The 25,517-nt window shown below is 38.6% G+C and overlaps 1 protein-coding gene and 1 long non-coding RNA gene across 3 annotated transcripts in view; one reads left to right on the top strand and one right to left on the bottom strand.

Annotated features, from left to right (window-relative positions):
* The window catches only part of LOC139959655 (uncharacterized), a 35,396-nt gene extending 11,329 nt beyond the window's left edge, over window positions 1–24,067 (bottom strand). Inside the window, exons 1-3 of the mRNA XM_071957451.1 lie at window positions 23,109–24,067; window positions 15,240–15,361; window positions 673–978 (exon numbers count right to left, since the gene is read on the bottom strand). Of these exons, the coding sequence (XP_071813552.1) occupies window positions 673–978; window positions 15,240–15,297 (364 nt within the window). The 5' untranslated portion in view covers window positions 15,298–15,361; window positions 23,109–24,067. The remainder of the gene's footprint in view (window positions 1–672; window positions 979–15,239; window positions 15,362–23,108) is intronic.
* On the top strand, window positions 10,268–12,825 carry LOC139960566 (uncharacterized). 2 transcript variants are annotated; one of them, XR_011790567.1, is made up of 3 exons: window positions 10,268–11,060; window positions 11,740–11,902; window positions 12,180–12,825. It is a non-coding gene; the product is annotated as an uncharacterized lncRNA (long non-coding RNA). The 2 variants fall into 2 exon arrangements; XR_011790566.1 differs by having other exon boundaries at window positions 12,175–12,825.
* Window positions 24,068–25,517: the final 1,450 nt, after the last annotated feature.

Below are 25,517 nucleotides of genomic sequence, written 5' to 3'. Positions count from 1 at the left end.
TCCGGTCGGAACCAGATTTTTTCATTACACAAAAGAAAATCATTAACAATTAGTAGAAGTATGAAACAAGGAGCAAATCTTAGGTGAGGTATACGCATATCAATAAAGAAGGTCAAATTAAACATGTTAAACCTAATTTTTCCTTACTTTGAATGTTTTTATTAATTTTTGGAAATAGTTTACATTGAGTTAAGTTAATACCAACACCTTTTTAAGGAATAATTCAGGCCAGATTTTGAAAAAGATCCGGCCGGACTTTGACAAATATCCGGCCGGAACCGGATAATTGCTCACTATCCGGCCGGATAGTCCGGCCGGAAGGGATATCTGGTGCATCCCTAATTGTTAGTCTTACTGTCTGTCAATAAAACTTTCAGGATTTTACATTTCCAGCAAAAAACTGTATTTTCAAGGCGGGCAGAAAATGATGAAGAAGTAACTCGAAAGTATAGATACCCTAAAATACTTTGCAATATTTATTGGGATTTCAATATCGGGAAATATGAACAAAAGTTACAGTATATATGGTGTCTTAAAAAGTCATATTATTGCAAGCGTTAATCAAAATGTGGAAAATTGTCCGTCCCCTCACATCTCTGTTTGCATATATATAGGTATATTGGTAAAACCTCCATAAATTTTATTGAAGCATGAGCTATTACTGTAACTAACCTTGTACATGTACTATTATTTCTACAGTGGATGAAGATGAAACTGACACTCCTCGACAGAAATAGTTTCCTTCGTCTTTTAAAGTAACCTTTTTAATGAAAAATGTTCCATTTGCTGTAACCGCATATTTCTTAGCGTCTGCTCTAGGTACACCATCAACAAAAGAAGCAACTGCTGTGCTGTCCTCAATAGAGTCTCCTTTCCTCCAGAAATATGATTCATAACTCTCTATTGTCGGGCAAACTATTTCCGCTGCATCTTCTTCCAGTGCTATTACTGAAGGTTTCAAAGGTTCTGCTTCCACAACTAGCAGGACATGAGAAGGGAAATTGAAAAAATGTCATACAAATATATATATAACTTACAGTAGTTACTATTCATTTACTTTACATGTGTGTATCAAATGGTCAAATTGCTAAGCGCTGGGATTGCAGAAAACGTACATAACTTGTAACCAGAGTCTGAGAGCCAACTCTTTGTGATTCCTTGCCATGCAGTTTGCTGAAATTCCAATAACTGTCTGACTAATGTAGCGCAAAGTGAGTTTAAGTTGTCCAAGAATTAAGTCAGAGCCAGAAAAGATCAGAGATGTTCAGCTCTTATTTGTAGCACTTCTGGGTCAGTATCAACCAATTAATTAACTGGTAAGGATTTAAAAGTATAGAAGTTTCATTCAAAATGTTTCATCCAGAAAGAACAGCTTTCAATGTGAAATATAGACAAACAGATGCATGAGCAAATGGACATTTTCATTTTACCAAATTTGAGCTAGAAAATCAGCTGTCACCACCTCTTTAAATTTGTTATTATTGAATAAGAGTTACATGATATTGTTTATACACTGTCACTGTGAAATATTTTCACATTTTACTTATGCCGACATCAATTACTGTAGCAGGGATGTAAGTGCAGCCAAAAAAAAACCGGAAAACTATTCGGAGACCCCGGGTGAATGCCGTCCTAACACATCCTACTCCTAGCTCTGACTACTTACACACTATCGTTATGTTAGGCTAGCTCAGAAGTATTAGCGCTAACACATCTTACCCCTAGTTCTTACTACTTACACACTATCGTTATGTTAGGCTAACTCAAAGTTACGAATACGTCGCAGCGAACTACGGAATAAAAAACAGTCTCACATTCGAATGCGATCACAAATATCGACTTTCATATGCGTATCCCGTAGATTTCCGCCGCTCACAAATATCACAAGCGTTAATTCCGAAAGTTATGTCGAGCACCAGCAGTTACGAAGATATTAATTAGCAGTCCAATCAACGTGAATTAGGCAAGGTTTTTCAACGACAGAAATGAGCTATGGCGATTTGAAGTTCACACGTACGCAACGATATTCACATGGCACAATGTTGTACAGTGCAATGCGATGATGCGAAACAGGAATGGTATTTTGATTGATCGATGAGTGAAAGTTGAAGTTAGCTTGCTGTAACGGGCCAGGCATTTTTGCCGCGTTGTGTCTTTGATATTTGAACAATTTTGTGGAACTTTATTGGAATTAAAAAAAAACGGATTTCCGTAAAAATACGGAAGACTTACATCCCTGAAAAAAGCCGGATTTCCGTAAAAATACGGAAGACTTACATCCCTGCTGTAGTCTAAATCACATAGAATATGGTAAATTTTGATGCCAAATGTTGGAGATTTACCCAATGTTTACACCATTTGAGATACAGTAGTGTTGAACGGCCAGGTCGATAACGCGGAAACGCGGAAACCGCGGAAATCGAGAAACCGGGTTCGATATCAACGGTTTCCGCGGTTTCCGCGTTATCGACCTTGCTATATACTAAGGTCGAAAACGCGGAAACCGCGGAAACGAGAGGAATTTGTCAAGGGAGGGTGACGAAGTCTTTTGGGCGCATTTCAGCCTATATTCGCCAAAAAGGGGTGCGGGTTTAAAGCTAGTAAATGTAGGTCGAAAACGCGGAAATCGTACTTTACAATGGATGAGTTAGATTATTTTGTCAAGGGAGGGTAGTGTAGGTCGAAAACGCGGAAATGCTTTTTTTTTTTTACAATGGCGAAACTAGATGATTTTGTCAAGAGAGGGTGAAAAAAATTTTGGGCGCATTTCAGCCAGTATGCGCCAGGAGAGGTGGGGATAGAAGATTTTGTTTCACTAAATGCCGGTCGAAAACGCGGAAATGTTTTTTTACACAATGAATGGCGAAACTAGAGGATTTGTCAAGGCGGAAGGTTAAGAGTTTTCGGCGCATTTCAGTCAATATGCGCCAGGAAGGTGAGGGGTTGTAGGCTGTTTTTTTTACTAAATGGAGGTCGAAAACGCGGAAATGTTTTTAGCAAAGGCGGAACTAGAGGAGTTTGCTAAGGGAGGGAAAAGAAGGGTTTTGGCCGGCGCATTTCAGCCAAAATGCCAGGAAGGGGGTGAGGAAGGATGTTGAGGCTTTTTCACTTAATGCAGGTCGAAAACGCGGAAAAAGTGTTTGCCAATATGCGCAAGGATGGAGTGGGGGTATGAGATTTTTTTTCAGTTAGTGCAGGTGGAAAACGCGAAATGTTTTTTTTTTTACAATGGCGAAACTAGATGATTTTGTCAAGAGAGGGTAAAAAAGTGTTTTTGGGCGCATTTCAGCCAATATGCGCCAGGAAGGGGTGCGGGAGGGGGGAATTTTTTTATACACAAGAGCCCAAGGGCACTGTGGTTCCTTGCTTGGGGTATATGACAATACACATAATATTATCAAGCAAGATTGGGCTCAAATAGTCCAAGTAATTGTGGTCCTACATGTACGCATAAAGTAACCAACACTATAGCCAACACTTTTGTGATCACAAAATGTGATCGGATTTTTGATCAAAAGGCACTTTTGAGATGTAAATCTGGCGTCGAAAATGTAAGAAGTATAAGGTCACCTACAAGCGGGTCAAAAGATATGATAACATTGGTGACCACAGATGACATGACCATTAAGTTTGAAAATGTTCCAACACCCCATTCACAACTTGACCCAAATTATTAACCGTGTCACACCTTGGCATTGGGATTTAATTGCATTAAATGTCTGAAAATTAACTTTGAACTTGTATACATAACTTCACACACAAAGGTCACCCGTAGGTCAACCAATTGACATTTTTGATCGGTGAGACCTAAACGGAGCATCAAAACTGTAAAAATTCAAACATGTTTTCTTTGCCCATTTTCTCCCCCTAAAATACTAGTTTTTTAACATAAGCTGACCTTTGGTGACCTTGGATCACATGACCGCTAAGTTTGAAAATATTCCCCTATACCATTCGCAACTTGTCCAAAAAAATCAACCTTGTCACACCTTGGAACTGGGAGTTATTGCATGAAATGTCTGAAAATTAACTTTGACCTCCTATAACTTCACACACAAAGCTCATCCAGGGGTCAACCTATTGACATTTATGATCAGAAGGTACCTTTAACATCTGAAAATAGCATCGAAACTGTAAAAATCCCCAAAACACGAAAAGGTCACCAGAGGTCAAATTGAGGTCAAGGGTCACCCAGATGTGGGTGGACAATTGGATTACGTAGAAGCAACTCCCAACCCTAACTGACAATTCGTTCTCAAGTTATCGCAAAAATACTAGTTTTTTATCATTAATTGACCTTTGGTGACCTTGGATCACATGACCGTTAAGTTTGAAAATATTACCCTATACCATTTGCAACTACTCCAACAATATCAACCGTGTCACACCTTGGAACTGGGAGTTATTGCATGAAATGTCTGAAAATTAACTTTGACCTCCTATAACTTCACACACAAAGCTCATCCAAGGGTCAACCTATTGACATTTATGATCAGAAGGTACCTTTAACATCTGAAAATAGCATCGAAACTGTAAAAATCCACATAACACAAAAAGGTCACCAGAGGTCAAATTGAGGTCAAGGGTCACCCAGATGCGGGTCGACAATTGGATTACATTGAAGCAACTCCCAACCCTAACGGACAATTTGTTCTCAAGTTATCGCAAAAATACTAGTTTTTTATCATTAATTGACCTTTAGTGACCTCGGATCACATGACCGTTAAGTTTGAAAATATTACCCTATACCATTTGCAACTTGTCCCAAAATATCAACCGTGTAATACCTTGGCACTGGGAGTTATTACACTAAATGTCTGAAAATTAACTTTGACCTCATATAACTTAACATACAAAGGTCACCTTGGGTCAACTTATTGACATTTTTGATCGGTGAGACTTAAATAGAGCATCAAACTATACAAATTCAAACATTTTTTTCTTTGCCCATTTTCTCCTCCCAAAATACTAGTTTTTTAACATTAATTGACCTTTGGTGACCTCGGATCACATGACCGTTAAGTTTGAAAATATTCCCCTATACCATTTGCAACTTGTCCAAAAATATCAACCACGTCACACCTTGGAACTGGGAGTTATTGCATTAAATGTCTGAAAATTAACTTTGACCTCGTATAACTTCGCACACGAAGGTCACACGGGTGTCAAACCATTGACATTTTTGATCGGAAGGTACCTTTGGTATCCAAATCTAGCATCAAAACCAAACATTTTCTTTTTTGCTCGTTTCCTCCCAAAATAAGCACATTTTTTCTAATGTGACCTTTGACCTTTTGACCTTGGTTTCAGATGTAGTTTAATCTCCTGATTCCAAAAAACAAAACGACAAGTCTGTACAACCATCCTAACTCCGACCGAAAAACTTTGACCCCATATAACTTCGCACATAAAGGTCACATGGGGTCAACCTATTGACATTTATGTTCAGAAGGTACCTTTGACATCTGAAAATAGCATCAAAACTGTAAAAATCCCCAAAAACACGTAAAGGTCACCAAAGGTCAAATTGAGGTCAAGGGTCACCCAGGTGCGGGTCGACAATTGGATTACATTGAAGCAACTCCCAACCCTAACGGACATTTCGTTCTCAAGTTATCGCAAAAATACTAGTTTTTTATCATTAATTGACCTTTGTTGACCTTCGATCATATTACCGTTATGTTTGGAAACGATGCCTTACCCCATTCACAACTACTCCCAAAATATCAACCATGTCGGACCCTGTCAATGGGAGTTATTGCTGTTTTTAATATATTGGTTTTTGGCATCTAACTGACCTTTGGTGACCTTTGCGGGCACCAAAAACAATAGGGATCTTCCTCTTACTATGGGCTATCCACCCAACAAGTTTCATCATGATACATCATTTCCTTATTGAGATATCGTGTACACAAGCCAAGCGTCACATACACACACACACACACACACACGCCAAGTTGAACGCATAGGTTCCTTGCTTTGCAAAAAGCAAGGAACCAAAAATGCAGGTCGAAAACGCGGAAATGTTTTCAAGAAAAGCCGGAACTAGAGGAGTTTGCTAAGGGAGGGGAAAAAAATGTTTTTGATCTGCGCATTTCAGCCAATATGCGCCAGGAAGGGGTGCGGGAGGGGGGAATTTTTTTTATACAAAATGCAGGTCGAAAACGCGGAAAAAGTGTTTGCCGATATGTGCAAGGATGTAATGGGGGTATGAGACTTTTTTCAGTTAGTGTAGGTCGAAAACGCGTTTTTTTTTTTTTTCCACAACATTTTTCACAACTAGATGATTTTGTTAAGACAGGGTGAAAAGGTGTTTTGGGCGCATTTCAGCCAATATGCGCCAGGAAGGGGTGCGGGAGGGGGGAATTTTTTTATACAAAATGCAGGTCGAAAACGCGGAAATGTTTTCAAGAAAAGCCGGAACTAGAGGAGTTTGCAAAGGGAGGGAAAAGAAATGTTTTTGATCTGCGCATTTCAGCCAAAATGCGACAGGAAGGGGTGAGGGGAGGGGGTTGAGGCTTTTATCACTAAATGCAGGTCGAAAACGCGGAAAAAGTGTTTGCCGATATGTGCAAGGATGTAATGGGGGTATGAGACTTTTTTCAGTTAGTGTAGGTCGAAAACGCGGATTTTTTTTTTTTTTCCACAACATTTTTCACAACTAGATGATTTTGTTAAGACAGGGTGAAAAGGTGTTTTGGGCGCATTTTAGCAAATAGGCGCCAGAAAGGGGTGAGGTTGAAGTCTTTTCACTAAAGGCATGTCGAAAACGCGAATTTTTTTTTAAAATGACGGAAATACTCTAAATGCATGCAGGAAATGTAAAGAAATGTTTTGGGCGCATTTCAGCCAACATGCGCCAAGAAGGGTTTGGGTTTGAAGCTTTTTTCACTAAATACAGGCAGAAAACTCAGTAATGTTTGTTAACGTCCATTTGGTATGCAGGGATGGTTCCAGGATTTCTCCGACACGGGAGCTAAGGTCCCCGGAAACAATTGTGTGCACGTTGTAATATTAATAAAAAAATAAAAAATTATATATATATTTATATATATATATATATATATATATATATATATATATGTATATACTTACACATACATATATATGTATATATATGTATATATATATATATATATATATTTACACATACAGATACATATCTATGTATATATAAATCTAATATTGCCGAAGCGCGCGGTAATTTGTGGTGTCTTTTTTGGTATATGAGAGAAGTTTGAAGCCCGTATGTCGGTGCGGCTGACACCTGTCGGGGACTGATTTTCCTACATTTATCTTTATCATAGAATGATCATTATGATGATAAGAAATACACAATAATATATTTTTTTCTTCATTGCTCCCTGACGAAATCATAATTTCCCCTACCAGGGGGCTAGACCTTCCCGACGAGGGGAAGGGGACTGTTACCCGCTTCTCCCTCCCCCTCTGGGGCCACCCCGTCGGTATATATAAAGGTGCGTATGTACAATGGCGGAACTAGAGAATTTTCACAGCTAGGGGACGGCAAAGGAGCTTTTGATCGTTTATGAAAAGAATACATAAAACCTATGTTTTGGGGGACGATTCGGAGGAAGTGTATGAACTTGAAGTTGCGAACTATTAGAAGTAAGACAGTCACATTTACAATTATTTGACCGATTGCGTTACAATAAAACTGGCAACCCTGCCATCTTCCCCAGTATTGGAATACCGGTGTGAAGTTAGATAGTAATTCCTCGTTCCTCGTTCAACGTTCGCGAATGAGTAACTGCTACCTATTCAGTTACTTATTCGACAATGGTACCGACGTAACACTTATGACAAGACGAATGCATTCTTACAAGATGTTCAACATTTGGTCGTGGAAAAGAGGTTTATCTGGGTCATTTGAACTCTAATGACAATGTAAATGGGTACCATAGTGCATCTTGCCCGTCCAAAGAGTTCTTGACCAACTAAAATGACCACTACATCATCGGTTCTTAAATTAATGTAACGGAAACGGGACCTGACGAAAAATCACTTTAGGTCCTAATCAAGACTAGCACGACTTGGACCACCTAACCAATGGGTCATATGAATTCTTAAGACAATGAAGAAGGATATCATAATGCGTCTTGCCCGGTCCAAAGAGTGCTTGACCAATTAAAATGACCCCTATATAATCACTTCTTAAATGAAAGTAACGGGACCTGAAAAACACCTTAAGGCCCTAATCAAAACCAGCACGGCTTGGACCACCTAACCAATGGGTCATATGAACTCTAAAGACATTATAGAAGGGTAGAATAATGCGTCTTGCCCGGTCCAAAGAGTGCTTGACCAATTAAAATGACAACTAAATAATCACTTATTAAATTAGTGTAACGGGACAACGAATGAAAAACATTTGGGTCTTAATCAAGACCAGCACGCCTTGGACCACCCAACCAATGAGTCATATGAACTCTACAGACATTGTAGAAGGGTACCGTAATGCGTCTTGCCCGGTCCAAAGAGTGCTTGACCAATTAAAATGACCACTAAATCATTACTTCTTTAATGAGTGTAACGGGACCACGAACACGCTCTGGGCCCTAATCCATGCAGCACGCCTTGGATCACCAAACCATTGGGTTACATGAACTCTAATGACATTGTAGAAGAGTACCATAATGCGTCTTGCCCAGTCCAAAGAGTGCTTGACCGATTTAAATTACCACTAAATCATTACTTCTTTAATGAGTGTTACGGGACCTTGAAAAAGCTTAATGTTTTAGTTCTATACGTGTTTATATCAGAAAATTTCCATTGTACCTCCGTTTGTGTTTACTCTCTTTCTTTTAAGTTTGTTATTTGAGATATCGTTATGTAGAAAACACTTAGATTCGTCGGGTATGAAGTACTTATATCAAGCTCTACTCAATTATTAGCTTAAGAACCGGTATGCTGAGACTTATGCCATGGCGAAATACTTAAGCTCTGATATTAATAGCCTACGTCACATTTTCTTTGATTAATGTCTGGAATAACCACCACAAAATCCTCTAGTTTCACCATTGTTAAAAAAACATTTCCGCGTTTTCGACCTGTATTTAGTGTAACAGCCTCAACCCACCTCCCCAGACCTTTGCTGGCGCATATTGGCTGACATGCGCCGGCCAAAATACTTCATTTCCTTCCCTTAGCGAACTCCTCTAGTTCAGCCTTTGTTAAAAACATTTCCGCGTTTTCGACCTGCATTTAGTATTAAAAAAGGCTACACCCCTCCCGCACCCCCTCGTGGCGCATATTGGCTGAAATACGCTCAGAAAACATCTTCACCGTGCCTAGTTTCTCTTGTTTCGCCATTGTAAAAAACAATTCCGCGTTTTCGACCGGCTTTTAGTAAAATAAATTATTTTACCCCACCCCTTCTTGGCGCATTACAGCTGAAATGCGCCAAAACACTTTTTCACCCTCCCTTGACAAACTCCCCTAGTTCCGCCTTTGTTAAAAACATTTCCGCGTTTTCGACCTGTATTAAGTGTAAAAGCCTCACACCACCTCCCCACACCTTTGCTGGCGCATATTGGCTGAAATGCGCCGGCCAAAAACACTTCATTTCCCTCCCTTGGCAAACTCCTCTAGTTTCGCCTTTGTTAAAAACATTTCCGTGTTTTCGACCTGCATTTAGGGGAAAAGCCTACAACTCCATCACCTTCCTGGCGCATATTGACTGAAATGCGACGAAAACTCTTCACCCTCCGCCTTGACAAATCCTCTAGTTTCGCCATTCATTGTGTACAAAAACATTTCCGCGTTTGCGACCTGCATTTAGTATAAAAAAAACCTTAGCCCTTTCCCACCCCTCCTGGCACATATTGGCTGAAATGCGCTCAAAAAACGTCTTTATCCTCCCTTGACAAAATAATCTAACTCGTCCATTGTAAAAGTACGATTTCCGCGTTTTCGACCTACATTTACTGAAATAGCTTTAAACCCGCACCCCTTTTTGGCGAATATAGGCTGAAATGCGCCCAAAAGACTTTGTCACCCTCCCTTGACAAATTCCTCTCGTTTCCACGGTTTCCGCGTTTTCGACCTTGCTATATAGCAAGGTCGATAACGCGGAAACCGCGGAAACCGTTGATATCGAACCCGGTATCTCTATTACCGAACCCGGTTTCTCGATTTCCGCGGTTTCCGCGTTTCCGCGTTATCGACCTGGCCAGTGTTGAACCCTTGAAGCTCATGAGGGTGAAACCTGATGAGGGGCACTTGAGTGTGTTTAAAACAAGTAGGCCATCAGCTGAAGGTCGAAATTCCCTTGTTTCGTTCCAGCAACTGCGGGTCTAAAATTTCTCTACAGCATTGAATACATAAATTAACTAAGATTAATGATCCAAAAGTTCTCCATGTACTTTCCTGCAGTTTTTTTGCAATTCCGCTCGAAAGATCGAACTATATTTTTTATTGCGTATGTTCAGAAACCTGCCGTTTTACGTTCAAAAGTTGTGCGCCAGTGAGATATCTGTACCATGTGATATGAATTGTCCAATGAGCCATGAGTTCTGTGTGCAATCTTTGTAGAAAACAACAAACATGGCGGCTCCCATGGGCGCTAGTCAGTCTCCGACACACGGAAATCTACAGTGCTCAGTGCACATTGAATCTGTAAAATTTGAAGCAGTCAAGGCACTGACGAATAAACGATGGACTAAAGTTACTTCCTGCGCTAAAGATTGGCTTAATCTCAGCGGCGAAGACAGTTATATCGCCTTACTGCTGATTACTCCATGGCCTACTACGATCAAGCGTGTGTTCAACAGCATAGTATGATGGGGTTCCACGATAAGTGTTACAGGCGGTTCATTGATAGCAAGCACATTGCTGCAAGAAAACGGACAGTACCAGAGGAGACCCCATATGATTTGAAACGAAGAATTGACGGAAAAGATCGAGGAAACCAAGCAGAAGCTCTGGTGTATTGCCTGTTCAATTTATTATATGTGGGAAAAGAAACAACACATTACTCGGCGTTGCAAACGGGTGCAGGACAAGCTGCAGCAGGCAGAGACTTACGATTGAGCCTTGAGGTAAGCCTAAGCATACTACACGACTCTACTTGTACTTCTGTGGCATAGTTGAAGTGTTAAGAGAAGTTGCATATAATGCAAGATCAGTAGCTCTTGAGGGATAGAATCCAAGTCAAAGGGCACAGTGTTGGACCTGAACATAATATAATTAGTGGCATGGTCATCTGATTTGTTTTGTTATAAGGTGGTAGGAACGGAAATTTGTTTCAAATTCTCCATCTGGGGCACTAGCCTAAGTGTTAAATACAGGCTTCATAGTTTTCTTACTGTGGCCCTTTATTTGAATGATAGAGATATTATATTAGTTAGAAAAATAAGTGTAACAAAGGTGCAATAAGGTTAGGTTTGCAAGGTCTTATGGTCAGCCTGTCTAGCTTTACCAAAATGAACAAGTATCTGACTCCTTTATTATTAGTCACAGATATAATCCATCATTGTATAATTTAAACCATAACATTAAGAGATAATGTACTGTACTGTCAAAAAAGCCTGTTTAAATTCTTTTTTGCATGACAATGGTTTGCAAAATTTGAATGTGTCTTTGTTTGTCCATAGAAGATGAGCAGATCACATGGTATATAAATAAAATTGTCTTAGTTCATATATATTTGTTCAAACTTACATTTTGATCAACAGAAAATGCAAAACAATTTGCTTTTTTTATTTCATTTTATTAAAGTATTGCTTCGACAAGCAGCAGAGCAGAAAAAAAGATGAGCCCAGATTTTATGAATATTAGAGGAAAAGACTGTGTTGCCATTGAAGTGAGGTACCCACTCTCTACTGTATGTTGAAGAAACTAGATACAATTCTTGACAAGGAAGACATACAGATCTTGAAAGGTAAAGTACTGTCTTCAATGTGTGGTTCATTGAGTGTTCAGGGGTGGATCTAGAACTTTTGGAATATGGGGGTCCTCCCACAAGGAAAATTAAAAAATTCTCTAAACGCTTTGAGATGCAATATCAGGTTAATCTTTCCATTGAAATTATTAAATTAATTTGCACCATATTTCTAGCTGAATTGTAATTACATTGGTACCCCATCATAAAATGTGAGACTCAAAAATATCCAATTTCATGGTACAAGGTGTTCTGTTCATCTCCATCCTCAGAGCAGAGTTTACCACCAACAAAAGATGCTCTGATCCAGCATGTTAAGCGCTGCACCAACCAGGCTGCTATTTACAGTAGGGCATTGCAGCAAAGGATTGATGCACTCTCACCAGAGGGAAATGGATGGAAACTTGAAAATGATGACCTTATAATCACTTGGATGATGAAGCCACCTGACCCAGATGTTTTGCTTCAGTGTGTCAGCAGTAGCTGTAGATTCGGCAAATGTCTTAAAGGAAGATGTTCCTGAATGAATGCACAACTACTGTGTACAGACCTATGTAAATATAGAAATTGCAGCAACTTCCAAGAAGATGTTGAGATTGTTGATGCAGGGGAAGATGATTTGGAGGATGAAATGTGATGGTGTTAAATCTTGACATCTTAGTCTGAAATTTTAATCAAGTTTGAAGTTTGTGAAGAGGGTTAACTTTTTCGAAGTCATGTTGTCATTATTTTGTTCCCCAGAGTTTAAAGGAACCAGAAAACATGATCTTATTCATATATTAATTTTAGCTATTTGTAGTTTTATGTAGATTACCCTACCTACTGTACCAGACACCTTATGATAAATTTATATCCACATTTTCTTCAAATCACACTTTTTTTTCTGAGAGGGGAGGGGGAGGAGGAGGAGGGTGTTATGGGCATGCTTTACCTCTTGCATATTCACAACTACATTTACTGATGACGATGACGCAAATACCGCGTCCTGAAACCAGTCAGAGGTTTATATACTGTTGTTGGTGAACCATCGCCCCTGACCCTGTTCCAATATCACGGTTCTTTATTGTTTTGCCATAACATTTCGTTACCTGTTTTATTCATATTGTTAATACGTTCTGTGAACCTGTTCAAGTTTTGACTGAAGGATATCCAAGTCTTTAATGACTTTTATTTCATCTAATTATCTTCATCTCTACTACTGAATGGACTTTCCCTTTTCCATACCATATCTGACTTCCATGCAGTGAATTGAAGTGGATCCTGTTTAACTAGTACAATCGTCCTTGGATGAACTTTTAATCACTTATTAATTCCGCGCCGCGCCTTTTGATGAAGAACCCTTTATCTTGAATCATCGCAAAGGCCCAGCTCTACTACACCATTGAGTGTATCGACCCAGTCTAAATAGATACATTATTTCTTTCTATCTGGGGCTTAAGTTAACTGTCTTCGTTATTCACTTATTTGTACCATTAACCTTTATTATTCATATTATTTGTAGAATATAGAACTATTATTATTCAAAATACCATTCCAAACCTTGTCGATCTTTTCTTTTATACGTTAACTCCCTTGGAAACTCTTTTTGCAGGAATACGAATTATAAACATATCGTTTCCGTAACATGGAGAAAGTACCTAGTTTTGCAGAAGACTGTAGAAAGACTACTAAGGTAACAGATATATACAGTACCGACTATAACTTTATTTCACATCTGCGATATGCCATGACGTCTTAGTGTGCCAACTTATATATTGATTTATACAAAAGAAATACTGTAGCTCACTGGTCTTGGGGCATTGGCACATCTCACTGTAACTAGGGATTTAGCTACATGTAGAGGGGGAGGGGGTCACATGTGTAAAACAGTTTGGATGGGGAGTGTAACAATTATGGAGAGGAACTTTTCATTATATGTGTATATTTACGCATACATGCACAGACGAAATGCATTCATAACATAGGGGGAAAATCTAAAAATATTTGATTTATTACAAAGCATTATATCTGAGTTTATTCAAAGTGGTAATTTTTATAATTAAAACCCTTAAGTTATAATGTGTTAAAATTGTATTTCATATTTCAAAGTTGAGAATGTGCTTTTTTACCATTTTGGCGAAAATGGAGGGGGGGGGAGGGCACAACTTGTAATGCCTGAAAACAACCCTCACTGACCCTTAGACCAGAATCCTCTTCCACCATTCTTATAACCCTGACCCAACTATTATACAAAAAAATATATCAGTCGTAATTAAACATATAAGAAAAGAGTGGTATGTATGCACCACTGTACCAAATCTAACGTTAGTGTGTTCCTAATACATAGTATCGTAGCACGTAATGTCTTAAACATACCCAATTTTGAGGCTGCGTTACGAAAATACTGCAGGAAATTTTTTGGACAACTTTTGATATAATGTCTGTGATGCATTAAACTACCCAAAAATGCTTTAAAAATCTAGACCCGGTGTTGCTGGAACGAAACTGATTTTACAGCCTCTTTTTGAGTTTCAGCTGATGGCCTAAAGCAAACAGCACGAAAACCAACTCTTTGAAGCAGATTTCATTTCTTGGATGACTATACAGTGTACATGTTATGTTGAGTACAGTACCTATAGAGCCTTTTCAAAAAACTTAACTGACCTGAAATTGACCATCGAAAATCATAACATCAGAGAACTTGCAGACTAATTGTAGCTTTAATTTTGGAGTTATGTTTTACAAGGTTTGCAGACTTTGAAATCTGTTGACATGAAGTGACCTTTGACCTATACCAATTCAATAGGGTTCATGCATTCACCAAGTTGGATCATGTACATACTACAGTAAGTATGAAGTTTAACAAAGATGTACTTTGTGAGTTATCATGTTTACAAGTTTTCAGACTTGATCTCAAATGACCTTTGACCATCACAGAAGAAAATATAGTTCTTGTACACAATAAGATCGATCCACATATACCGTGTATGAAGTTAATTCATCTTGAACATTTTGAGTTACCATGTTTGTAAACAGCAAGTGTCTCATACACACACACACATACACGCACGGAGGTGTGTTTTACATTAAGACTGACCCGATTGAGGACCCCATTGTGTTTCCAATTGTTCCAATCCATGTACTTTAACAATACACGTATATGAACAACAAAATTCGTCTGAGGGGGTGGGGATTCTTTTGAAATGATGTCTGGGGACTTGGAATTCCTCTGTTCAAGTCCTCAGTCAAAATACAAAACAAGTGTACACACAAACCCACCCACAAGGACAATTTCCACCAATAATGTTTATTTGTGAGTATGCAGTCACACATTATATAGTTAAAGAGCCTGACTCACCTGGAAGCAAGCTAGAAAACATACAAAGAATGCACAGAATAATATCCATCAGTTTCATTTCAGTTGATGCCGAAATTGATGCATTGTGTTATTCTGTCGGTGTAATTTCTTTACATTGGTACCTAAGAGAGAAAAAAATAGCAAAGGTTTACACCTTACACATATATATTATTAGATCCATATATGGGCAAATACACAGTAAACCAACATGAAATGATCACATAGAGGTTTTTCACCCCTAAAATTGATATTTCCAAGGTTCTGTAATGTTCAATATTACTCATTTGAAGCAAAGAGCTAGAGTAAAAAGTTCAACTTCCTACTTGAATTTTGAAGAAATGGCCCATTAGAATCCTATAGGAAAATAATGGTTGAACATCGACACCCAGCAAGAAAATACAACGGTTGCAATACATTGACATATACATCACATAGCTGGCAATTTTTCATAAAGTTTTAAACATACTTAGTCTTTGAGCTTTTCCTATGATGGCATACAGTCATGTCTAACTCACAACCAAATTAGAATAATATATGATGTACAGTATGTACAGTATACAGTATGCATGAAAAAGATATCAGGCGAACATGTCAACTAGAGCACCAATGGTGCAGAGCTCATACCTTTTCGAGCTCAAAAATGTAGGGCCCACAAAACTTTATGGCCCACCAAATTTCAGGCCATTTTTCAGATTCCACCAATTTTGGGCCCATGAGGCCAAACATTTTAGGTTCAAAGACAAATTTATACCCCTAGCTCAAAACGGCGATAACCCCCCTCTCTGTTAGCAGAATCCTAGCCACACCACTTGCTATAAATCCCATTTTCCTCCTTTAAATCCTATTTTACCCACTCTCTCAAACAATACCACTGACCTACCCTATTAAACTTTCTCCCCTCTACATGAGCAGACAACTTCACAAGCACGCCTTCCCAAATTTTGGCTGGCTGCCTACATACCTCAGGCTCAAAGACTTCTAAGAATCGGCAAGTGCTGATTGGCTATAGGGCTCTCATGCTTACAGTTCAACAGTTAATAACAACTCCCAGTTCTGCTTTAATTCCACTAAAAGCCTCTGCAGAGCTTAACCACAAATGCAAACAAACACTGCAGAGACTGGGAGACAAATTAAAGGAGCTTTGGCAAGAAGGTGAAGGCTCAGATTTTTTTAAACAATGGGGATTAATTGTAATTAATTAACTTTTGACCATAAAATTATTAGGCATCACCTTATTCATACACAATCCAACAATCATCAGTTCAACTTTGAATGTGATCCATCAAAATCTTGAGGAGATTGAGATATTTGAAAATATTACAAGGAATGACCCCCGATGACCCCCTAAATGACATTTGACCTCAATTTTCTGAATACCCCTTGTAACCCTCATCCTGAGGTTTTGTGACCAAGTTTCAATATAACTGGCCACACACTGTACGAACAGAAGCAATTTGAAAATATAGGGCCGCGGCCCGGGCCACAAAAGACCCCTAGTTGATCTTTGATCTCAAATTCATGAACACCCTGAAGGTAAAACTTCCATAGTACTATCGTGACAAACCCTCAACATTGTACCATGGAATCTGTAGAAGAAGCATTTTGCGTATTTCAACAAAATGGCCCATTACGGCCCACAGGTGACCTTTGACCCCAAATTTCGGACCATCTCTGATGGCCCTATACCCAATGGTCCTTGTGTCCAAGTTTCATGAAATTCCATTAAACACTGTGCGAGTGGGAGCGGTTTTACCAATTGTTGACGGATAGAGTGATAGACGCCGCACTGTAAGAATAGCTCACACCAGCATGCTGGTATGAGCTAAAAATGTTCGACCTTTATAAATTTACGTTCAAATATGGCATAACTCAAAAGATTTAAAATGTATATGATCCATGTTACTGCACTCAGAATCTTAGCCTGTAGTGGTTTATATAAACACTGAAAACATCATTTTTTTGGTGCACATGGGGCACAGGTGGCAAATTTTAAGAAGTTTGACATACAAAAACGTGATTCATGTGTATGTCAATCTTTTTCAAACGTACCACTATAACCCCCCCCCCCATGTGCATCATCAAATGAAGTTTCCATGGTTTTTATGAACTATTTCATGGTAGGAATCTGTATACACAAAAGGGACTACTGTACATGCTATGTATACTTTTTGAGTTTTGCAATTTTTTGTGGTACATTTATAACGGTCGAACATTTTTGACACACTGTTCAACTGTTACCTATTTCATGTGCATGATGCGCTACTAAGCCTGATATGCATCACCTATTCTCTCTCGTTTGGTTGTGTGGCAGGTATGACTATATGCCATCATAGGAAAATGTCCAAGACTATAAATGTTTTAAACTTTATGAAAAATTGTCTGCCATGTGATGTATGTCAATGTGTTACAGTACAACCGTGTTATATTTCTGGTGTACTGTATGTCAATGTGCACCCGTTATTTATTCCCATAAGATTCCAATGGACCAAAATTTCAAAATTCAAGACTTAGAATGTTGAAACTTTCTATTCTATCTCTCTGCTTCAAATAATTAACACATCGATCATCCTAATAAGCGGGTTCAGAGAACAATTTATTTGCATTGCGCAGTGGAGGTCAAGAGGTCAAATAAGAATACTCTCGTTGAGACGAGAGTTGTCTGTTCGTGTAACCATGCTAACTTAATAAGCACCGACAGTAAACATTAGAAATCGCATAATTTACGTCTAAATTTACTCTGTTTTTTCGCTTCGGGATGAATATTCCTCAAGTTTGGAAGAGTTTAAACTTTGGAAAAATGACAACTTGCATGGGAAGGCGAACTTGCAATGAAAAAAATGGCTGCCTTGCTTGTACATTGATATTGCGCATATTTTACCAGTATTGATAACATTGAACTGAAGCAAAGACTGATGATGGACTATAAAGATGGTAAAGCCTTCAGCTATTTAGAGTCTGGGTGGCTCAGGGAAATTTTTTTAAATGCCATTTCTGCCAAGTCAAGGTTGTGCTTTCTAAAGGCAGAGTGTACCTGTACACCATCGCAGCGTATTAATAATTTCCTTGGAATAACCCCTGGAAATTCCCCCATCCACTATTATTTTTTTATAATGTTCTTCCCCAAATAAAAAAAAATATCTTCTTTTTTATCTGTTTGAACAAATTGAACCCACCCTATACTGTAAGTAGTAGGAATATGCCAAGAATAAGACTAAGCTTATTTTAAATCACGCATAAAAATGAAGAGAACTTATATTTCTTAACATGAAAAGCCAACTACGAGATATCAATGCCTCTACTATGCAGTGTTCGTTGATGGACATAAAAGCAACGAGTATACATGAGGATAGGTTATGTAGGCCTATTTAGATACATCATGCTATATTTTTAATCTATTTCATATTCATTTCCGAAAATTATCAGTTAGAACTTACGCGAAGCATTAAGACACCCGAAACCACGAAAGGTCGCGTAACCCACACGAAGGATACAGTCACACAGTTCTCTTTTTTTCCGTTCGTATATCAGACTATACTATTTCACGTGCGATACAGATCTGTGTTCCCTTATATTCAATATTATTATGAAGTAGTTCCAGTCAATTTCTACACGTTTTTAAATCGTAAACTCACCGAAATATGCACTTGAAATAAATTTTGAATGTCGCAGTAACCCATTCTTCGTGCGATTATCGTTATAAAAAGCTGTCATTGTTTACGTTTTCCGAGGATTCCATTCTCCGTTGACCTGACCCCAATTGAGAATCGGGCATGCGCACTCGTAACTCTGAACTCGCTTATAGAACAAAGAAAATACCAATTTCAATACTGAAAACTCCATGTGTTGATTTTCATGTTGGTTTACTGTGTAAAGGCCCATATATGTAAACCTTATGAAAAACACAGGAAGAATTGCGACAAGTGACAATAAACGCTTTCATAGCATTTTTTCAAGATGGATTGCTTTGCTTTGTATTCATTAGCTTTACCTCAACTCAAACCTATCAAACACATGAGATTTTTTGAGGCTAATATGAAAGAAAAGAAATCACACTTCTAGGCTCTCTCCATCAAACTCTCTCAGGAAAATTCATTTCTGATAAAAATGTTTTTTGCAAAGTGCAACGACACTGGGATAGCATCACATATTCACGTTAACAATGCTAATATTTGTAAGTAAATATCTGTGAACAGAGCAACTATTTATTCTAATTTCATGAAATACGAGTGATGAGAAGTATAGTTTCTTCCGCTTCCCAAAGGACGCAATGGAGAGGAATACTAAATTTGTCACAATAACATGAACGTAACAGGAACAGGAAGTGCTACTGTAGTGATCCTAGCACTTCAGAGTGTTTCTGCATGCGCTTTCTTGGTATTCTATTTTTACAATGGTTAAGAAATCTGCTGATTAAAGAGCTACAGTAAGTACTGTTTGTTTTATGCATTATTCAGCACTAAATATGAAAAGAATCAAATTAAATTCATAGTAGGCAAAAAGCAGGTCTCTTTGCATGCAGGTATGCCCATTGAATATGAAAGCTGAATTGTCTCTGTTATTGAGAAAATTGATATGGGATGATGTACAGGTCTGTACTGGGAAGCATGGCCTAGTTTTCGCACTGAAAATTAGTACTGTACAACTGAGTCTTACAAATGACTGCTAAGTTTTGATCATAAAATGCCCTGCAGCTGAATTTGTTAGAATTTCAATGCTTTGGAACATGGAATTGACATGGAAGTACCTTCACAGGTATAATGGAAATGCCCAGTAGTATCAAAATAGGTGATTGCCATGGGTAACTTAGGTCAAATGTAGATTTTTAGCCCAAGTTGGTGTGACAATCTTTTCTTAAACAAAGGGAACGATTTTCTTCAAACTTGGTGGGAAGGTAACCCTCGTGGAAGTAAACCCTTGTGACTCGCAGGCCCCCGAATGCGAATTGAGTTTTTGCTATGTACATAACTCCAAGGGGAAACATTGAATTGACATGGAACCTTCACAGGTATCATGGCAAAGTGAAGTACTGTACTATTGAAATATGTGGTTGCCATGGGAACTGAGGTCAACAGTCACATGGTTAAATGTCAAATGTATATCTTATACCAGTACCCAGTCCTGAGTTGCAGTCCTAGTGAACATGAGGAGTATAAACCTAGCCTATACTAAGCTGCAGAAAACTAACTGTTATTTTAGGCCTGTGCATCTAGGTAGCCAATGACCATATTTGCATATGTATCTGGAAAATTGTTGGCCAATACAGCATACTGTACCTTTAACAGGCTACATAAAACAATTTGGTTTTGATTTGCAGACTCTTGGAAGTAATATAATGGGAATGAGTGTTAAATTTGTAGAAAACTAGAGACCTTAAGAAAAAAAATGTCAAAAAGTCAATTAAATCTATTCTTTAGGAACATGCAATTTATGAAAATTACATTCCATAAATGAGTGATATAAATAATCAAAGAAATGATGTGTTTATATCAATCTAGAAATATTCACACATGTTTAATATGGTGAAACAACACTTGAAGTTTGTAACATATGTGTATAAAAATAACAGTACTGTGTACTGGTAAACCTTGACTGAAAAATTTTTCATTTACTATAAATGTATGATCACATTTTCTCAACAATAAGAAACAGCCACAACCCATTACAAATCATGACAGATATTAAATCATACTGTACATACAATTTTCAATTTTGCACGTGGGCGATTCCCTGAAAACAGGGACATGACCCCAAATTTTCAAAATCATTTCTGCAGCCATTTTTGGCTTCTAATATATATACTATAAACACATCTACACTAGACATGGGACTGGGTCTATGCTTATCATAAGACCCCAGAAATTATCACAAGATATTACCCAATTTTGTCACATTCTTAACGCTCATTAATCATGGTTTAATTGTATATCAAATTTTCTGGTTTAGACTAGTGTTCAAACGATGAACTGAATTGGAATGGGCCCGGTTTTGCATAAGATTTCAGAACATAATCGGAATTGGTAAAAATTATGTGGAATACCAGTAATGTCATACCGATTATTCAATGGAAGGTGAAAATATCATTATTCAAAATCATATGGAAGGTGATAATATCAACTGATCAATGTATTAGGTTTGTTCGTTTACTACGAAACATTAAAATGGAGACGCCCTCTATACGTCTTTCACATTGTAATTCCATCAAATTAGGCTGCCAGGGTGGCCAATTTTGCTTCCCTTGTGCATGGTTAGTGACTTCAATGATTGTCGGCAGAGTAAGCATGGTAACAACACCAATTTTGCGAATTAATGAATGTGCTGGATATATAAGGCCTATGTTGACTAGCTGAGTATAGGCTATGTTTAGGCATGAAATGCTCCATAGTGCGGTATTTGATGCAATTCGATGTTTCTTTTTCTCAAAATTTGCAAAGGGTCATGCTTCCCTGCCCATCACCTCCCTTTTATCAATGGCCCTCTTATCTCCCTTTTGTTTTTAACCTTTCGATGTTTGACGCAATGCCCTCAAAAGTAATTTAATTTCAGCAGAAATGCTGTCTCTAACCCATAGCCATTGCAATAAAGAGGGGATGAAATGGTGGGTTTTCATGTCTTAAAATGGTTTATCTACAATACTACAACACCACCCCATTCACTACTTCACGTAAATGCAGCTCTGCAAAAGCCAGAAATTCGATGTCAAAGTATTCCCTAGAGACCTCCCAAGCAGACTCTTGTGAGAAAACTCAGAGCTTCCCACCGCAGTTCATATGACGTCAGTAAAGGCCTACTCCCCGATTTTTACTGTTACGGCGTCATACAATTTACTATGTACAGGTAACTACAACACACTCTCCTCATCAACTGAAAGTTTTTTCTCGAATCTTCCGATTCTGAGGAACTGGGCCTTCACCTCTCAGATTCAGAACATTCTAAAAATCTAAAAAAGCTGATGCTTTTGTTGGGTGAGGTATAACTGAAACCAGTGGTGTAGCTACGGGGGTGTGGGGGGCAACAGCCCCCCATGAAAGCTTCCCCCCACTGGGATTTTGGGTATCGAAAAAATATATCATTGGTCTGAATGGTCTCGAATCTCCACGATGACCACTCATGAATGACCCTTTGACCCCGGACCGGCAGTAGGCTATAGTTGCTGAAAAACCTGACTTGACATAGCGCATATAGGCCGACAAGTCTACAGTAATTGCACTGTGCAGAAAACGCATGTTAACGACCGTCGAATAATATCATTCCTGCTCTACAAGACTACAACACACATCATGTTTACTACTGAATCTGTGGGTTCGACTGTTCGGGCAAACTTTGCCTTTGTCACTCTTTTTTAAAATATCTATTATCCTTCTACATAAAAATATACACTAATACAAACTTGCCAATCAGTATCTTGTAACCAGTGCGCATAGGGGGTTGGGCACACAATTAGGATTTGGGGAACTTATCTTGTTAGGGCTGGCTTATAAAGGTTAGGGACAACTTCTCTATTAGGAAGTTGATTTAGATCAATAGAGAACAAAATTTGGAATTGATGATTTTATAAAAATTGCAAATTATATGCAAATTATAATATGCAAATTAGGATGTACTTTTGTTTTAATTGGAAAACACCAAAATACAATAAAATCACTAATGACTTCAAAATTGACTTCAAATTGTATGATAAAGGTTCTTCTGGAGTTGCTCTTTCAGATGATACCTTATTTTCTGAAATCTGTTGAGGATTGACAGAGTTATGACTGATTTCATTTAGTACAAAAGTTGTTTACTTTGTTTACTTTCGAAAATTACAGCCTAACCTTGGCATAACGTTAGGCCTAGCCTAGCCTTTTTTTGTAAACAACGCTATTGACTTACGATTTCTGGATCCTCAAAAGGACCGAACCTTGATAAACTGGTTCGACCAGAAGGTCCTGGACCTCATCATGGTATCTGACCAATCGTCCCACATCTTTAGGGCCTATTGGGCCGTAAATTTTGGCCACGGCCTATTTGAAAGTGTACCCGTACGTAACAGTCCATTGAGACTGTACACTAAACATTCAATGAAACAGTATTGCGCAAGAACGGCGGTTGCTATCGACTTACAGAGGAATGCGAGGGCGCTATGCCATAACTATCAATTACAAATGTTGCAGTGGCCTAAATATCTAAAATAAGAAAAAAAAAACACGTACGCAGGTTGAAGCGTTCAGGAATGACAATTTTCTCAAAAATGAACGGATTTGGACGATTTTGGTGTCAAATTACAGGAAATTTCAAGGACATTTGCATTTTTCTCAGAACTCGCTATAGATATATTCCTGAAATGCTCAGAATATGTTCAAAACATGTTAGGGTTTATACCAAATATAATGGGGGGTTTGTTCAACTCTTATTTTCTGTCACGATTTTTATGAAGCAAACATCGATTTTTAGCCAAATTACGTCATTTTCAGATTGACCTTTGACATTTGAGCCCCACCCACTAAAAAAAAAAATCACAGTTACCCCCTTTTTATTTGTTTTATACACAAACGTATGGTCTTAGCTACATTTCAATACCTTAATGAATGTTGTAGGATGTAAGGTGGCTGAGTACTATTTTTTTTTAAACTCAATGATTATTTGGGTCGATATCGACCCACTCACGAAATAGGGGTTAACTGATCAAACAAGATAGTGAGCAATACTATACTCTTATAGAAAGGTGGTTTCCAGGTCCTTGAATGCCAAAGATGTTAAAAGGTTAAAAATGCTGACATCATACACATTTCTCATATCATTGCTTGCGTCATTGCCTCGATACCCTGTAACATTTTCAATCGGGTTTTCACTTCTGGGACATACCCTGATGCTCTTAAAACCGCTAAAAATCAAATTCTCAAGTAAGGAGACAACACTATCGCTAGGCTGAGAACTACCGGCCAACAGTGGCAGAGAGTCCAAACAGTCAGGGGGCGGATGCCCCCCCCCCCCGACGGACTCAAATGGACTGCTGGCACCCTTTTCAGCTTTTTAGCACTTTTTACTTATTCGCGATTATTGACTTTTTTATTGCACTCTCATCTACCTATTGACATTTGTCACATTTTGTTGGTGTAACTTACTAACAAAATGCTCTAACATACGGCGGTATTTAAATTATCGGCACTTAATTCTGTTGTACGAAACTTTTTCCAAGAACTTTACAGGGTTTTCGATCTATTTTTTGGAAACACGAGCACTCACAAAGATACCACAGGGATTGTGATGAAGCGCATGTACTTTCAACACCCATATAAACTTCAGACTTGTCACAAATGGCAATGACAAATTCTTCGTTTATCTGCAAATTAGCAAGGCCCGGAAAGGGTCATTTCCTGCGATCTAGGGAATATCTAGACTCAAAAAAATTCTGTACGCTCCGCGCCAACCTGTGGTGGCGCGCCGCTTAGATAGTGTAAAACCACCCCTACAGGCCATTCTCGCCCCCCCTGACCAATACCCCTAGCTCAGCCACTGCCTGCCAATCAGTCTTTCACCCTAATAATATTTCAGACGCAATCTTTGATGTCAGTTTGACATATATATAGTTCGGTCATTTCAGTATGTTCCTTGGCTGAAAGCCCAGTCAATCTTTCTTTTCCGCGCAATTTGCAGATTTGTCGAAAAATGTCAATGCCTGTGTCAAACTCACAAAAGATATGTCATGATATTTCAAAGTAACTTACCAGATTGGTTAATTCTTTTCTATTTCACTAAACTATTTGATGACCATTTCAAAACATGGGATCTCAAAATAAAGGATGTTGAGAAAACTTAAGAGCAGCTTAGAAGGCCTCGGAAGTGTCATTTCCAACGATCTAGGCCTTTTTAGCTAAAAATTTTCGGTACGCTGCGCCCCAACCCACGGTGGCGCTTCACTTAGATAGTAACAAGAACATGGTCAAGCCCCCCCAGGAAATGTTCAAGCCCCCCCAGCGCCCCCCCACTGAAAAATTCCTGGCTACGCCACTGACTGCAACCTCCAACAACACAGAATTGTGGCATTTTGGGGGGAAAGGAGTAATAACGTTGATGTTTTTGGCAGCTCAAGTATACAACTTTACAAACTAAAAGTATTGTTGTGAGTGCTTTCTAGTCACTTCGCCCAACAACCATTTCGCCCAACTGCCATTTCGCCCAACCAGCCTGGTCATTTCGTCCAACCAGCCTGGTCATTTCGCCCAACCAGCATGGTCATTTCGCCCAACCATCATAGTCATTTCGCCCAACCAGCATGGTCATATCGCCCAACCGTGTTGG

Source organism: Apostichopus japonicus, chromosome 19, assembly GCF_037975245.1.
Source record: "Apostichopus japonicus isolate 1M-3 chromosome 19, ASM3797524v1, whole genome shotgun sequence".
Taxonomy (NCBI): Eukaryota; Metazoa; Echinodermata; class Holothuroidea; order Aspidochirotida; family Stichopodidae; genus Apostichopus; species Apostichopus japonicus.
Note: the sequence above shows the minus strand (reverse complement) of the source record. Positions and strands in the feature narration are given on the sequence as shown.